Source organism: Balaenoptera borealis (assembly GCF_965194805.1).
Source record: "Balaenoptera borealis genome assembly, chromosome: 15".
NCBI lineage: Eukaryota > Metazoa > Chordata > Mammalia > Artiodactyla > Balaenopteridae > Balaenoptera > Balaenoptera borealis.
Genome location: NC_138871.1, coordinates 38,070,872 through 38,088,939, shown reverse-complemented (window position 1 = coordinate 38,088,939; position 18,068 = coordinate 38,070,872). Strand labels below are relative to the sequence as shown.

Genomic DNA, 18,068 nt, shown 5'->3' with positions numbered 1-18,068 from the left:
GGGACTCCTCTTAATCCCAGTATATGTATATGGAAATATGCATAATGACTGTCAGGTAAAGAAATTCTTTTTACACATTGCTTCCACAAAGGAGGACGACACTTCTAGCTCCCTCCTGAGGAAGACATGTTTTTCGCATTCTTACAACAGTGGTGATGGCCTTTTAACCACAGTGCATTTGTGCGATAATTTTAAGGATTTAGAATGGAAGCCCTAGCCTTGCAACAGAGTTTTCTTTCAACATGACACTAACTGACCTATTCTAAGAGTCAAATTCCAAAAATCTTAGCATCTTGGCAGTAGCCACTGACACGTTTACATATGACAGCATTCTATTTTAAACTATGATCTATCTCAGCTTCTTACATTGTAAGCTACACCTTTCATGTCAAAATTTCCAAAGGCTTGCATAACAAGCATATGAAAAACATCTCATAAATGCTCCCTAGTGGGGAAACTGCACAGGCAACTACCTGTTTATATATGCAGTAACTTGAATTATACATGAAAATTCCACATGGATGCCCAGAATCAGCACTGTGTTAATTCAAGAAGTATATTAAAATTTCTGGATGTATTTAGTAGCAGATCCTAAGAAAAATCTGTTCTTTAAACAGGGTTTTCTTTAAAAAAAAAAAAAAAAAAAAAAAAAAGATCTGTTAGCTGGAATCTACTGTTTCAAGGAATCTACTCTTCCTAGGAAAAATAATCTGTAATAAACATTAATCTTATAATACATTTTCAAAAATCCTGGGAAACTCCATCTTTAGATCCTTTAAAGAGCCTGTAAAACTGTAAAATTTCCCTATTCTATAAAACTTCAGTCATATTGAAAATAAAATTTAAATGATAAATGTCAGTTGCAGAAGTTATCACCTTTTCATTTGAATGCTTGACTTCTATTGGATAATTCTCTTCCAAGAGACCTACTTGGGAAAAAGAGGTGACAGCCAACTCATTGCCTAATTGATTTAGGAACAGTGCCCAGGGAGATAGTCCAATTAAGTTTACAAGCTGGCAATTAGCAGGAAGCCCTCTAAATCCCTACACTGAGAGCCTGTTTACTTTAGTAAGAAGGCAAATGTGCTAGAGATAGGAAGAGAAAGCTGTGCTTTTTGCAAAGCTGTTGTGAGTAGGCCCACAAGGCAGGGCTGAAGAAAGGCTAGGTATACGTCAGAAGACAGCCTTCTGTTTGACAGGTAACTTGGGTTATTGAGAGAGAGAGAGAGAGAGAGAGAAAGGTGGGGGGGGGGAGGGAGTTTTAACAGATATGCAAAACATCTAACATCCACTTTAATAAGTGATGAGTATAGAGACATACCACTGTTAAACGTGTAGTTGGGCAAAGTAGAACTGGATTATCTCATAATAAATGAGATTCCAAACATATTTTTCTTGGACAATACTGACATTATGAATGGATTTAGTTGCATTTTTAATATGTGGAAAGAACATAGCCCTCACATTATATCCCTGATATCTTTCAAGTTAGTCAAGTCATTTTCATTAGATTTATTTCATGTGTTCAATTTCAGAGGCAAGTAGATCCATAAAAAAACAAAGTAAACTGACAGCTATTTAACAAACACTACAATGTCTTTAAAAACTTAACTTTGTACCACAGAGCCAAATCTTGTAAGGGGTTTTAAAATGTATTTACTTTTCTATGTTTTCAAGTTGCGGTGATGTGCATTAATTGAAATCTGTTTTTTAAAACCTAAGTGAGGTTCTTTCAAGAATGTTAAATTATACAAAACTGCCTAAAGGGACTTCCCTGGTGGTGCAGTGGTAAGAATCCACCTGCCAATGCAGGGGACACGGGTTCGACCCCTGGTCCAGGAAGATCCACATGCCGTGGAGCAACTAAGCTTGTGCACCACAACTACTGAGCCTGCACTCTAGAGCCTGCGAGCCACAACTACCGAGCCCATGCTCCACAATAAGAGAAGCCACCGCAGTGAGAAGCCTGTGCACTGCAACAAAGAGCAGCCCCCCACTCTCCACAACTAGAGAAAGCCCACGTACAGCCGAAAAAATAAAAATAAATACCCCACTCCAAAAAAAAAAAAAAAAACTGCCTAAAGGATATCATGTATTTCAGGACATAGCCAGTAATGCAAAACTACAAAAGGCAAAAAAATCACAATAATAAAATTCTGCTTTAAAGCTTCCTGGTTGAAATGGGATACATTAATACACATTTTTCCAAATATTGATAAATCCTTTTGAATATTTTTATCTAAAATCTTTAGCAAATTCTAACTAAATATTTCCTTTCTCTTTTTTAAAACACTTGCTTTACACATTTCCAATCTGGGAAGAAATGGACACTTATAATCTAAAATAATTTTAATAGAAAAGTATTACAGAATTTTGTAATGGACATACTTTTAATATATTCTCATGTGTACTATTTCTTAAGGAATTTTTTTAATAGACAGTTTATTTTGGAAAGCATCAAATGTGGCTAGTTCAGTCTTTTTATTCATCACAATGGAAAATTAATGCAATTTCAAAATTCTTCAATATATAATGTACCTTGACATTTAGAAAATCATCCACAAAGCTTTCTTAAGGAAACTATATGAAATGTTTGAAAGGCAAGCACATTGATGGAATGACAAACAGAAAATCTACATTCCAAGAATAGTTCTATTGTCTTATATTGTCACCATCATAAAAAATTTAATTTATTTACTCACCAACTTCCTTGACTTACCAAGTTTAAACAGAAGTACACCCAAAGGTCCTCTGTCAAACTTGAGGAAGAGGAGATCATAGATGTCCCCACTTTCAGGTTTCTTAGAAACAACCTGCGGAGCTATCCACTGCATTTGAACAAGACTGCTAGAAACATCAAAGAATTTTTTGAATTGTAGAGTCTCCCTAGGTGAGCGGTCTTCAGCCAAAAGCTGGATGTTAATAGGAGAAAGAGCCATATCAAAAATTTGCAGCTCCCCTTGGTTACTGCCAATTAGCAGAATGGCACCACTTGGGTGGCAGCTTATTAATGAAGGCAGAAGTTCAGCCTGAGCTAAGACAGTCACTCTACGGTGAGTTTCATAAAGAATTACTGAAGAATCTTCACAGCCCAGAATCAGTTTGTCTTCAGTAACATTCCTGCAACAGCTAATGGCCTTCGATCTTAGTGGTATTCTGGTGACTGATACACACTGGATTTTGTGCCGAACACATTCATAGATGCAACTGTCAGCCATGGGCTCTTTGTCTACACTGATGGAGCACTCCACTGTCAACACCTGATAAGGCTGTTTGGTGCCAAAGCGAACATCCAGTGGATCCCATTCCGTGCGTACAGAACTCAGAACCTGTAAGAAATGTATCAAGTATGTTCATATAGACCTTGGTTTTTCTTCCGCTGTCACGCATAGCCCTGCATATTAATCTAGAATCCTATTGAATACCATCAACTATCACCTTAAATATCAGCAACATATAAGCAGGTATGTGTACATCTCATATGGAACACATATAAATATATATAGCACATATTTAGCACAGCTGCAGAAATTAAACTATAAAATTTTAACTTAAACACTTTGTTTTAGGAAGTCTGTAAACAACATAAAGACAAATACTTCCCATGATATATAAAAACTAATGAAGTGGGCTTTTAGTAAAATAATATGGCTAGCAGAATATCTAAAGACATTAGAAGCTTGATTTTTAAAAGGATGAATAAAGGACTTAAACAATTTAGTCAGTCTCCTTCCAATCCACTACCCCTCCCAATTCTGAAATTATTGGTAAATTACTTACCAGAAATATATTTCTAATTAGTTGGGCAGGGTAGGCAAAGGAAAAAACTTTAGAACCCTGTTAACAGTCCTGTAGAAATATTTTACTGTCAGAAAAGATATGAAGGGTTGTTAAGTAGATAAATGACCAATAGAAAGAAATAAGAAGGTAATGTACTAGTTTTAAAATTAAAAAAAAAAAAAGACCTGGTAGGTAATATGATTTGCAATACTGGTGAGGCAAAATTTAAAAAGCATTTCTGGTGCAGAAAGGAAAGGCTACAAAGAAACACCTCAGCAGAAGAATAAAGAAATAAAACAACAGGCCATTCACTTTATTTATATGTAAATGTGGGAGGCCAAGAACCTGGAGAGTGGTATCAAAGATATTTTCTAACACTTTGTCGAAAACTTCAAAATTAGATTTAGAAACATTAAAAAGCACATTTCTACACGAGATAAAATTTCACAGAACTATGCATGCGCGCACGCACACACACACACACATACACAAGTGCATGTAAAATCCGATGAAATCCAACTAAGGCCAGTACCTGAGTTAATAGTATTATACCAAGGTCTTGTTCCAGGATTTGACAATGTACTGCAGTAATGGAAGATACTATCATTGGGGCAAACAAGGGGAAGAAGTACAGGAAGGGAATTTGCTTTTAGCCTATTTTGGCAATTATATTAGCAGTTTCTTGAGAGTCAAACTATTTCAAAAAATAAAATTTCTTTTTTTAAAGCACATACAGCTATGTTACATGGTACTGACTTGGGGAGAGAAAGGGGGTTGATGTGAATTTTTTAAAAAATCCATCCTACACATCATTACCAAACTGACCTTCCTAAACTAAATGTTTTTGCTGTCATTCCCCTGTTCAAACCCTTTAATAGCTACCACTAACGAATAAATTAAATTTTTATTCCCCTGCCTGGTATGCAAAACAATATAGGATCCATATCCAACCCCTTCCCTCCCTCACACTCACTTTCCTGCTCTTGTTTTTCTTTTTTGTCTAAAAAATGGTTGAGTATGAGCTACATGCCAGGAACTGGTCCTGGCATTGCTGGGGATACAATAGTAAGTCTTCACCCTCAGAGAACATACACACTAATGGCTGAAGACAAAGTAACAATTCACAAACAAACATACACAGGATGTTAGTGATCCTATATATGTACTTCCTAAGAACTATGAAGAAAAATAAAGCAAGGTAACAGGAATGAGAAGGGGAGGTAATAGAAGTCAGGACAGGCCTCTCTGATAAAGTTGACCTAAAAGTGAAGGGTAAGCCATGCAGCCACCTGGGAGAAGAAGGCTCCAGGCAGAGGAAGCAAACATCCTAAGGTAGCACTCTTGGCCTGATGAAGGAACAACGAGAGACCAACATGGCTAGATAAAAGGGAGCAAGGAAGAAAACAGTGGGAATTGGGGGAGGGAGACGACTGTGAAGTGGCTTGTAGGCCATTATAAGGACTTTGGCTTTTCCTCTAAACAAGATGAGAAGCCATAAGGAGGGACAAGATCTGACTCGCAAATTCTAGTGTTATCTCCGACAGTCTCCCTTCATTACTCTACTCTGAGGTCAAACTAAAGCTGCATTTTCCCAGCTCTGTAACTTGTTAAATTAAACAAGGAGGCTGTTCAACTGATGAGGCCCTAATTCCATGGCAACCTCTGTAAGCAAACCAAAACCTAAACCTGTAAATGCCTCAAAGTTACAAAATCAAAACACTGACAACCATTACAACAGCCAATTTGGCTTTAAACTATAGCCAATCAAATAATTTCCTTTCTTTGCTTCTGCACTTTCACTGTCAGTCTTTTCCCTGCCTCATATCAGTAGGATGTTCCTAACCACTTCCAGTTTGGCACTGCCCCACCAGAATTGATTTACTCAAACTCTGAAAACTTTTACTATGCCTCAGCTTATCTTTCAACAACTTCACTCATGTCCTTTACCTCAGGGGTCCCCAACCCCCAGGCCACAGGCCGGTACCAGTCCGTGGCCTGTGAGGGATCCGGGCCGCACAGCAGGAGGTGAGCAGCAGGCAAGCAAGCGAAGCTTCATCTGTATTTATAGCCGCTCCCCAACGCTCCCATTACCACCTGAGCTCCGCCTCCTGTCAGATCAGCAGAGGCATTAGATGCTCATAGGAGCGTGAACCCTACTGTGAACTGCGCATGTGAGGGATCTTGGTAGCGCACTCCTTATGAGAATCTAATGCCTGATGATCTGAGGTGGAGCTGAGGCAGTGATGCTAGCGCTGGGGAGAGGTTGCAAATACAGATTATCATTAGCAGAGACCATAATAAATCAATTGCTTGCAGACACATATCAAAACCCTATCAGTGAGTGGCAAGTGATAATTAAGCTGCATCTGGTGGCAGGCTTTATAGTGGCAAGTGAGTTGATATACTTCAATTGTACAGCTGCATCTGGTGGTAGGCTTTAAATCAGAATCCGACACTTATTTTAGTCTGCGCATGGCCTGCCCATTATTTTATTTACCACTTCTGTCCACGCCTCTTTCCCGTACTGAGCACTTGTCTCAGTCACAGTTTTGGTAAGCCCACAAGCTAACCTTAGCCAAAATGAGTAAAAAAACAAATGTCGCTGGAGAGCTTCTTTGAAAAGGAGGAAAGACCAATGATGAGACAGCAGAAGACTCTAAGACTGCCAACAAAAAGAAAGCTGCATTTAAAAGAAAATACCAAGAGTCCTACTTAAATTAATGGGTTCATTGCAACAGGTGATTCACATTCTCCAAGCCTGCTTTGTATAATATGTGGCAACCGGCTATCCAACAAAGCCATGAAACCTTCAAAACTGCTTCGCCACATGGAGACCAAGCACCCTGCATTAAAAGACAAGCCTTTGGAGCTTTTCAAAAGAAAAAACGTGAACACAAAGGACAGAAGCAATTATTGAAGGCCACCACTTCATCAAATGTGTCTGCACTGAGAGCATCATTCTTAGTGGCTAACTGCATTGCTAAAGCTAAGAAGCCCTTTACTATTGGTAAAGAGTTGATCCTGCCTGCTGCTAAGGACATCTGTCGTGAACTTTTAGGAGAGGCTGCAGTTCAAAAGGTGGCACGTGTTCCTCTTTTGGCTAGCACCATAACTAGGTGAATTGATGAAACAGCAGAGCATATCGAGGCGCAATTGTTAGAGAGGAGTAATGAGTCACTGTGGTACGCAATCCAGGTTGACGAGTCTACCGATGTTGACAACAAGGCAACAATGCTTGTTTTTGTGCAATATATTTTTCAGGAGGATGTGCATGAGGATATGTTATGTGCACTTTTGTTGCCAACCAACACCACAGCGGCAGAACTATTCAAGTCTTTGAATGATTACATATCAGGAAAACTGAATTGGTCATTTTGTGTTGGTATATGCACGGACGGAGCGGCTGCCATGACTGGACAGCTTTCTGGTTTCACTACTCGGGTCAAAGAGGTCGCTTCTGAATGTGAGTCTACGCACTGTGTCATCCACAGAGAAATGCTGGCTAGCCGGAAAATGTCATCCGAATTTAATAACGTTTTGCAGGATGTGATTAAAATTATCAACCACATTAAAGTACATGCCCTTAACTCATGTCTGTTCGTGCAGCTCTGTGAGGAGATGGACGCAGAGCACACACGTCTTCTCTTATACACAGAAGTGAGATGGCTTTCTAAAGGTAGATCACTGGCCACAGTTTCTGAGTTATGAGAGCCGCTCCAGAGATTTCTTTTAGAAAAAGAGTCACCACTGGCAGCACATTTTAGTGACACAGAATGGGTCGCAAAACTTGCTTGTGTGACATATTCAACCTGCTCAACAAACTCAATCTGTCACTTCAGGGGAGAACAACAACTGTGTTCAAGTCGGCAGATAAAGTGGCTGCATTCAAAGCCAAACTGGATTTATGGGGGGCGGGGGGGACGAGTGAACATTGGGATTTTTGACATGTTTCAAGCATTAGCAGAGATTTGGATAGAGACGGAGCCCAGGGCCTTCTTTCTCCCAGCTGGTGCATGATCACCTATCTCAGCTTTCAAAAGAGTTGAGCATTAGTTCCCAACCACACAAAACCCCCGAACTGGGAAGGAATGGATCCTTGACCCATCTGTGAATAAGCCAGGTGAACTGACCTTGTCCGTGCTAGAAGAGGATCAACTACTTGAGATCGCAAATGATGGCGGCCTTAAAAGTATGTTTGAGACAACTTCAAATCTCCATACGTTCTGGATTAAAGCCAATGCGGAATATCCTGAGATTGCCACAAAAGCACTGAAAAGCCTGCTTCCATTTCTAACATCCTGTCTTTGTGAAGCAGGGTTTTCTGCAGTGACAGCAACCAAAACGAGATTACGGAGTAGACTGGACATAAGCAATACACTTCGGGTGTCACTGTCTCCCATCACCCCCAGATGGGACCATCTAGTTGCAGGAAAACAAGCTCAGGGCTCCCACTAATTCTGCATTATGGTGAGTTGTATAATTATTTCATTATATACTACAATGTAATAATAATAGAAATTAAGTGCACAATAAATGTAATGCGCTTGAATCATCCTGAAACCATCCCACCACCCACCGTCCCATGTGGTCCATGGAAATATTGTCTTCCATGAAACCAGTCCCTTGTGCCAAAAAGGTTGCGGATCGCTGATTTACTTGAAATCCACACTCTTCACCCACACAGACTCAGTATTTCCTACCAACAATACTCACTCTTGAAGAATTAGACCAAATGCTATTTCAGTTTCTGAATTTCTTCCAGTTGGGCAGCATCCTTCCTTCCTTTGATCTCACTTCCATACCCCCTTCCCCACTCCAACTTGGCCAATGTGTGACATTCGTTTGGCCTTTTATTTCTAATTTTTGATCATATGTCATCATTTTGACTATAAGCTTAAAAAAATAAACTGTCTCATCTATTTTACACTTTTTTGTGTATGCTGTGTAGGCAGCTAGCCAAAAACTATGCTGGTAAGAGCTTTTTTAAAAAATATATAAATTTTAAAAAAAACCTCACACTATAATGGTGGTTGAATTATCATACTTTCAGAAAGCTTAGAGATTTGTAAAGGAAGCCATAGGGCAGAAAACTGGGAGGCCAGGTGACACTGAATAGGACCTGAACTCACACAGGGACAGCCTAAAAGGAGGGGCCAAGCAAGACAGCAGTCTTGGCATAGAACAGGTTAGCCCCAAGGTGCAGGGAGAAGGGTCCCAGGCTTCCTCAGTTCCAAACGTCTGTAAGACTCTTCCCAATAGGCTCTGTAGTTTCACCAAGAGAAAGGGGTTAAAAGGGAAGTAAGACCATGGACCCCTTATACGCCTTCTCCTCCACTGCCAATCCCTGATATCTCTAAAAAGCTAGCAAAGGTCAGATTTAATACCAAATTCTGATTAAAAAAAGAAAGGTAACACTATATATTTATTGAAGTATAGTTGATTAACAATATTATATTTGTGATTCAATATTTTTATAGATTAGACTCCATTTAAAGTTATTACAAAATAATAGCTGCATTTCCCTATCTCTTAATACCCTACTCCTATTTTGCCCCTCCCCCATCCCTCTCCTCACTGGTAACCACTGGTTTGTTCTCTGTATCTGTGAGTCTGCTTCTGTTTTGTAATATTAATCTGTTTTATTTATTAGATTCCACATATAAGTGTTAATATAGAGTATTGTCTTTGTCTGTCTGACTTATTCCACTAAGCACACTATTCTCTAGGTCTATCCGAGTCTATCCACATTGTTGCAAATGGTTTCATTCTTTTTTATGGCTGAATAATATTCCATTATATATATATAAACACAAATATATATATATACCACAACTTGTTTATCCATTCATCTGTCAATGGACACTTAGGTAGCTTCCATGTCTTAGCAATTGTAAACACAGTGCTGTTGTGAACATTGGGGTACATGTACCTTTTCAAATTAGTTTTCTCTGGATGTACTCAGTAGTAGTAGGATTACAAAATCATATGGTAACTCTAGTTTTTTAAGGAACCTCCATACTGTTCTCCATAGTGGCTGTATCAATTTATATTCCCACCAACAGTGCAGGAGAGTTCCCTTTTCTCCACTCCCTCTCCTGCATTTATTGTTTGTAGATTTGTTGATGATGGCCATTCTGACTGGTGTAAGGTCATACCTCATTGTAGTTTTGATTTGCATTTCTCTAATAATTAGTGATGTTGAGTATCTTTTCATGTGTCTATTGGCCATCTGTATGTCTTCTTTGGAGAAATATCTATTTAGGTCTTCTGCTCATTTTTTGATTGGTTTGTTTTCTTGATATTAAACTGTATGAATGAGCTGTTTGTATAATTTGGAAATGAATCCCTTGCCGATAGCATTGTGTGCAAATATTTTCTCCCAGTATGCTGGTTGTCTTTTCATTTTTTTAATGGTTTCCTTTGCTGTGCAAAAGCTTTTAATTAGGTGTCACTTGTTTATTTTTGTTTTTACATTCATTGCTGTAGGAGGTGGATCCAAAAGGATATTGCTGCGATTTATGTCAAAGAGTGTTCTGCCTATGTTTTTCTCTAAGAGTTTTATAGTGTCCAGTCTTACATTTAGGACTTTAGTCCATTTTGAGGTGTGTGTGTGTGTGGTGTTAGAAAGTGTTCTAATTTCATTCTTTTCAATGTAGCTGTCTAGTTTTCCTAGCACCACTTACTGAAGAGACTTTCTTTTCTCTATTGTATATTCTTACCTGCTTTGTCATAGATTAGGTGGCCATAGGTGGGTGGGCTTATCTCTGAACGTTCTATCCTGTTCCATTGATCTATATGTCTGTTTTTGTGCCAGCACCATACTGTTTTGATTACTGCAGCTTTGTAGTATAGTCTGAAGTCAGGGAGCCTGATTCCTCCAGCTCTGCTTTTCTTTCTCAAGATTGCTTTGGCTATTCGTATTTTTTTGTGTTTCCATACAAATTGTAAAAATTTTTTGTTCTAATTCTGTGAAAAATGCTATTGGTAATTTGACAGGGATTGTGTTGAAACTGTAGATTACTTTGGGTACTACAGTCATTTTGACAATGTTGATTCTTCCAATCCAAGAACATGGTATATCTCTCCATCTGTTTGTGTCATCTTTGATTTCTTTCGTCAGTATCTTAAAGTTTTCTGAATACAGGTTTTTTGCCTCCTTAGACAGGTTTATTCCTAGGTATTTTATTTTTTTGATGTGATGATAAATGGTATTGCTTCCTTAATTTCTCCTTCTGATATTTTGTTGTTAGTGTATAGGAATGCAAGAGATTTCTGTGTATTAATTTTGTATCCTGCAAGTTTACCAAATTCATTGGTGAGCTCTACTAGTTTTCTGGTAGCATCTTTAGTATTTTTCTATGTATAGTATCGTATCATCTGCAAACAGTGACAGTTTTACTTCTTCTTTTCCAATTTGGATCCCTTTTATTTCTTTTTCTTCTCTGATTGCTGTGGCTAGGACTTCCAAAACTATGTTGAATAAAAGTGGACAGAGTGGGCATCCTTGTCTTGTTCCTGATCTTAGAAGGAATGCTTTCAGAATTTCACCATTGAGTAGGATGTTAGCTGTGCGTTTGTCATATATAGCTCTTATTACGCTAAGGTATGTTCCCTCCATACCCATTTTCTGAAGAGCTTTTATCATAAATAGATGTTGAATTTTATCAAAAGCTTTTTCTGCATCTATTGAGATGATCATATTGTTTTTATTCTTCAATTTGGTAATGTGGTGTATCACACTGATTGATTTGTGAATATTGAAAAATCCTTGCATCCCTGGGATAAATCCCACTTGATCAAGGTGTATGATCCTTTTAATGTATTGTTGGAGTCAGTTCGTTAGTATTTTGTTGAGGATTTTTGCATCTATGTTCATCAGTGATACTGGCCTGTAATTTTTTTCATGATATCTTTGGTTTCGGTAACAGGGTGATGGTGGCCTCATAGAAAAGGTTTGGAAGTGTTCTGTCCTCTGCAATATTTTAGAATAGTTTCAGAATGATAGATGTTAACTCTTCTCTAAATGTTTGGTAGAATTCACCTATGAAGCCATCTGGTCCTATACTTTTATTTGTTGGGAGTTTTTAAATTACTGATTCAATTTCAGTACTGGTAATTGGTCTGTTCATATTTTCTATTTCTTCCTGGTTTAGTCTTGAGAGATTGTACCTTTCTAAGAATTTGTCCATTTCTTCTAGGCTGTACCAGTTTATTGGCATGTAGTTCTTCATAGTAATCTCTTATGATCCTTTGTGTTTCTGTGGTGTCTATTGTAACTTCTCCTTTTTCGTTTCTGATTTCAATGATTTGGACCCTCTCCCTTTTTTTCTTGATGAGTCTGTCTAAAGGTTTATCAGTTTTGCATATCGTTTCAAAGAACTAGCTTTTAGTGTCATTGATCTTTTCTATTTTTTTTTTTTTTTAGTCTCTATTTCATTTATTTTTGCCCTGACCTTTATGATTTCTTTCCTTCTACTAACTTTGGGTTTTGTTTGTTCTTTCTCTACTTGCTTTAGGAGTAGAGTTTGGTTGTTTACTTGAGATCTTTCTGGTTTCCTGCGGTAAGCTTGTATCGCTATAAATTTCCCTCTTAGAACTGCTTTTGCTGCATCCCATAGGTTTTAGATCATCGTGTTTTCTTTTTCATTTGTCTCAAAAAATGTCTCATTCATTTTTTGATTTGCTCTTTGATTTCTTCAGTGATCCAGAAACCAGACCTTACTGAAGAAACGGATAATTCCAGGTTTGCAGCAGGAAATGTACAAGAAAGCATGGACATATTGTTACACCAGACAGAGGGAAGCTACCCAAGACTACTGAGGTCATGACAAGAAGAGGAGCCAACTTGAGGAGACTCCCACTGCCCAAAGTTAAGAATCTGAGCTTTCAAAAGGACAAAAATTACAATTTATGAAACCCATTAAGTCAAGAATGTTTAAATCCATGAATTAATAATGCTATTAAAAAAACAAAAACTAATTGGTTACCTTCAGGGAGTGATAGGGAACCAATTCAATCTTGAAAACTAGTAAATAAGAGAAACAGATGCTTATCCTGATTATACTATATGAATCCAGCCACTGGGAAAATAAGTAGGAGATGAGTAGAAGTGTCTCATTATAAAAGTATCGCAATTAATAAAAAAAAAATATCATTAGATATCACCATTTTGCAACCGTCATGAATTACTGGATCTAGGCATTAAGCATCAAGAGCTGCTAAAATCAAAAAAGAGAGACAACCAAAAGAGAGAAAGAGAACCTGACATTATGTGCCTTCTGATTAAAAAGCACTCCTTTGCACACAGTCTTGACAAAACTGACTACTAACTTGCAGAATTTTCAAAAGACAAAGAAACTTGTTGAACCACACCATGACGATGGGACAACAAAATCCAGACTGTGGGACACTGCAGTTTCAACAGATAAATTTTAATGAAAAAAAAAAGGGATGGAGCGGGAACTTGCAGATTAAAAGAGAGTTAAAAGACACATTAACATGTTTTAAATAGATAATATTAAACTACAGTTTTGCAGGATGCACATTTAGGTGATAAAAACTATATGAGAAAATGTGTAAAAGTCACAATAGAGGTTACTTTGGGGCACCAGGAAAGGGTTGAGATCAAAACAGAGTACATGGCGCTATTTCTGGTGCCTGGCAAAGTTCTATTTCTTGACCTGAGTGTGGTTCAGGGATGTTTCCTTAGTAAAAGCTCATTGAACTATATATTTAGTCTCTGTGGTTTTCCTTAGTGTCTTTATAATACAGAGATTTAAAAAAAAAAAAACATCATCCCTAAAATAGAAAATCTTGGTTATCTGGTTGAAAGCTAACACAGTTCATACATTTCTTTGGAAGAGATGTCTCTTAAATATTTTGGCTTTTCAGTTGAATGCATTTATAATGCTTTCTGAATACTTCTTTTATCAAATTATACTGTATTAAAAGTTGGTCACATTTTGACTTTCCCATCAGTTGGCTGTTCCTCTAAATCACTGCAAAATTAGTTTTTAATTTTTATGGGAAAAAAGTTACCTTTGTGAGGTTATATTTCCCTAGCCCTGACAACAGGTTTTAAGGTTTAATAGCTCTGCTTATGTGTTTTTGATTACTTTGGTTAAACAAATTCAAGTGACCTTTTCTTAGTAAGATATCTTGAAATTACTGCCATACTCAGAAAGCATTATCAAATCCATACAGCTGAAAAGCTAAAACATCTGCTTGAATACAAAGGTCAGGAAAGAGTAAGTTGTGTTGTCACCACATTTTTGACAAAGCTAATGAATTAAATAGTTCTATGATGACGGTAATCACCTTTTCCAAATGTAAGTATAAAGAGTGTGAGGAATTTAAGTATAAATGACTACCATGCTATGTACAATAATCCATACAAACACCATTAAAAACTATTTTTAAATGAATTTTACTGATAAAAAATTTCTTTTTCTTCATACTATTGTATATTGTTCAAAACAAATTTTTTTCCCCTAGACTACATAAATCTCTCTGTTCTGTGCTTCTAATTAAGATATGTACTGTTGTTTAGAGCTCTGCAGTGTGAAATTAGACCAGCAGTTTTCTAATATCCATAAAATAAATTAAGAAATGTTCCTCCTCTGAAAGACAGATAATTCAGTCACAGAGAGCTTACTTCTATGTTTCCTTTGTTTTCTTTTTTTTTTGCTGCTTGGTAAGCCAATTTTCTACTTGGAATTTACTGTTAACACTCTCATTTGGTTCAGTATGTGGGCTTTATCCTTTCCATGGTCTGTTATGCAAAAAAGATGGCTTAAAAATTTTTTTCCAGTCTGCTGTAAAGCAGTGGTTCTCAACTTGGATGCACATGAGAATCACCTAGGGAACCTGTAAAAGAATACTGATGCCTCCTCCCCCTCTGGAGATTCTGATATAACTGGTCTGGGTGGGCTCCTTTGTAAAAGCTCTGCAGGTGACTGTAATGTGTTGCCAAGGCTAAGAACCACTACTCTAGGATCTTGGTACTGTCCAAATAAAAGCTTACTATCTTTTCTGATTGAAATTGGGTGGGAAATTATTTTTTTAAGTTCTATCATTTAATAGATGCAAAGATTAAATTTCTTCTCTATGAGGCTGCTACTTTTTTAGTCTGAATTTTAGGGTTTAAGAGTATATCGTATCTCTTATTCCGAGGATTAGCTCAAGAAGTCTATTGGTCGCTAGTGAAAAAATACTTAAAGCCATATGCCTGAATATTACTTTTATAGACTAGTGGTTTTAGTTAATGTTACCCTAAAAAATGTGCTACAATTCACAATTAAAGATTATGTCTTCACACACACACAAAGAAACAATTATTTCCCCAGACAGTTCTTCCAAAAGCCATTCACCTTTTGCATATAGAAGTTCACGTGAGGTTCTGAAAAAGAAATCTTTACAGATTTTTCTAACAGTTTAATTTTGATAGACTGATTGAAAGAGCCAAATCCAAGACAAAAGCTACTTGACAAAAAAAATGAATTATATATCTTAATATATTATGATCAAAAAATTAGCTATGCAGTCAGTGGTGAACAATTAAAAATCAGGTGCAAGTATCATATACAACTTCATGAAAATCTATTCAAATACTTAAATAAGATGGATAATTTTCCAAAAATACAAATTAAGGAAAATGACTCAAGGAAAAGACAGAATTCCCGAAAAACAAACAACCCTCGAAAAATGGAATCAATTATAAAAAATCTACCTTCCTTGAAAGACAGCACACCCAGGCAGTTTTATATGAGTTTTACCAAACATTCAAGTATCATATAATTCCTTTTGGCACTGGTTCAGAGAGGAGAAAAGAGAAAAGCTAGTCAAATCACTCCATAGGGGTAGTACAACTTTGATATGAAACTTATAAAGGATAGTAAAAAAAGTAAAATTGTGTACCAACCTTGAGCAAATTGTAAATCCTCTTTAAAGTTCCCCCCTTATTATCTCTCTAGGTAGAAACAGTCCCCACTGGCTCCTCTACAGCTTACACATACTCTATCCACAGCATTATTTAACACTTTAGTGCACTCACACGTTTTCATATTTGTCTCTCATTGGTAGACACTAAGATCCTTGCGGGCAGGGATTGTTTTGTGTTTATATCCCCTGGCATGAAATACAGTGCTTACTCCATGGTCATGCTCAGTAGTTGATGAATGATGTGAAAAGAGAGAGGGAAGGGCCTTTCAGGTAGAAATACCAGTAATTTGTACAGACAGGAGGTGGGAAATAAAGAAGCAGTGAGTAAACCATTTGGCTAGAACATAGATTTGTATAAAGAAATAACATTGGAAAGGTAAGTCAGGGCCAGTCAGGGGGACCTTTTCAGTGCCGAGGCTAAGTTTAGTTTCAAAATCTACTGAAGGCGTTTGAACATGCAATGGCTAAATCAGATCTGTGCTTCAGAATCCAGATGTGCACTTTTTTGAGCTGCCCAGGACCTATCTGGTTTAAATCCATCATTTTAAAAATTAGAAAACTACAGTCAGAGAGGGTAGGTGATCTACCCAAGGCCAAAGAACAGAGTATTAGTTAAAAGCAGGCAGAAGCTGACAGGAAGTAAATTTGATTAAAGTCACACAGTATATGGTCCAACCAACAGGCAAACCGAGGTTTATCCAACTCTGAAGTCCATAAACTAGATGACACCAGGAGATGAAGTACATAGACCATACGTAAACCCTTTCTGAACAGTCCTAATTTCAGGTAATAAACTCATTTCAAATAAAGGTAATTTGTGTAATGTAAAACTAAAGGCTGATTTATATTATTATTACTTTTATTATAAAACAGAGCATTTAAAAGAATTCTAGTTGGCTTTATTATATTAAGTCATTTTGATTAAGTCTTTTATTCAGTTAGCTTCTGGACCCAAGATCAATAAAATGGTGGGCATGAACAGGAATTGAATAGGAATAAAGCACTTCTTTATCCTCACAAAATCCATACCTGAAACATTACAAGTGGTATTAGTTACTACAACAAATTGGAAAAGTTCCAGAAAAAGGTAAAATAATTAGTTAAAAAGGACTCTTTGGTCTTAAAAGATAGCCTGTAAATTTATAAAACCAGAAGAGGTAGGTAGGGATAGAGAAAACTTGTACTTGTTCATTATATCTCAGAATACTAATTCTGAAAAATTAAAAAAATTAAAGCCTAAAAGATAATGGATTTAGAGAAAATACAGGAACATACTATTTTACCCAAGCCAAGACATTAAAAAAAACAGGTTGGAGGAGGTTGCTTTTTTTTAAGTTACATTAAAAAAGAAACAGAATTTCATACTCAAAGTACTGATACAAGGTGAAAATAGCCATAGGTTCGTGATAATGAGTGATGATGGAACCACTGTCAGGAATAGATAGGGCAAGATCTTGTCTGCACCTCTTAGATTAACCCTTTTGGTGCTCCTGTCCCAGGCAGGAAACTAGACTGAGAAGGCACTCTTCTAAAGCCCTTCTTACAAATCCTTGCCCCAGCCATGGTTTGGCACCACAGAGTCTTGCAGAAAATAGGCATTTGACTAATGTTTGCTACCTAACTGAAGTTTAAAGAAGGTGGTTGATAACATAGCTTCGATAGGCATGAAATCATGAGCAAACAGTAATGACAGTACTAATAATAATGACAAGAATCACAATAGTAATTGAGAGTTTAATATATGTAGTTATTGCTCTAAATGCATGTATTAACTCATTTATCTTCGTTAACTTTATTTTTCAAATAATGAAACCATAGAGGTTAGTAATCTGCTCAAGGACAGAGAGCTAGGTAGTGGCAAAGCTAGGATTTGAACCCAGAAGCTTGTGATATTAATCACTATGCTATTCAGACAAGTCCTGAAACTGTGTATCCTCCAGATGTGATACTTTAAAGGATCCCATTTCATATGTAATTTCCTTTGTTGAATATTTGGAAAATAAATTATATGTTTTAAAAAGTATTCACACTTATTTCAGAATAGAAAACTAATAATCCTATTTTATTTTCTCTTCAATAAAATGTATATATTTGCTTTAGATTTACCTCCAGTCTTCCTTGAGCATAACCCAGGAGCAGCAGATTGGCTCTGTCTTTCTCAGAAGAAATGGGGGCCCAAGGCCAAGCATCATCACTGACCAGTGGCCACCAGCAAACAACTATATCTTGAACACAATTGATAGCTAGACGACGCTGTGTTGTCCTGTTTATTGGGCCAGGGATTTCATAATAGGAAATCTAATGGTTAAAAAAAAAAAAAAAGCAGACAAGGATCATTTTTAAAATGC

The 18,068-nt window shown here is 37.0% G+C and overlaps 1 protein-coding gene across 26 annotated transcripts in view; it reads right to left on the bottom strand.

Annotated features, from left to right (window-relative positions):
- The window catches only part of WDPCP (WD repeat containing planar cell polarity effector), a 418,073-nt gene that overhangs the window by 254,412 nt on the left and 145,593 nt on the right, over positions 1–18,068 (bottom strand). For all 26 annotated transcript variants that reach the window (XM_082358112.1, XM_082358113.1, XM_082358114.1 and 23 more), the window contains exons 9-10: positions 17,827–18,018; positions 2,720–3,329 (exon numbers count right to left, since the gene is read on the bottom strand). In XM_082358112.1, coding sequence (XP_082214238.1) covers positions 2,720–3,329; positions 17,827–18,018 — 802 coding nt within the window. The remainder of the gene's footprint in view (positions 1–2,719; positions 3,330–17,826; positions 18,019–18,068) is intronic.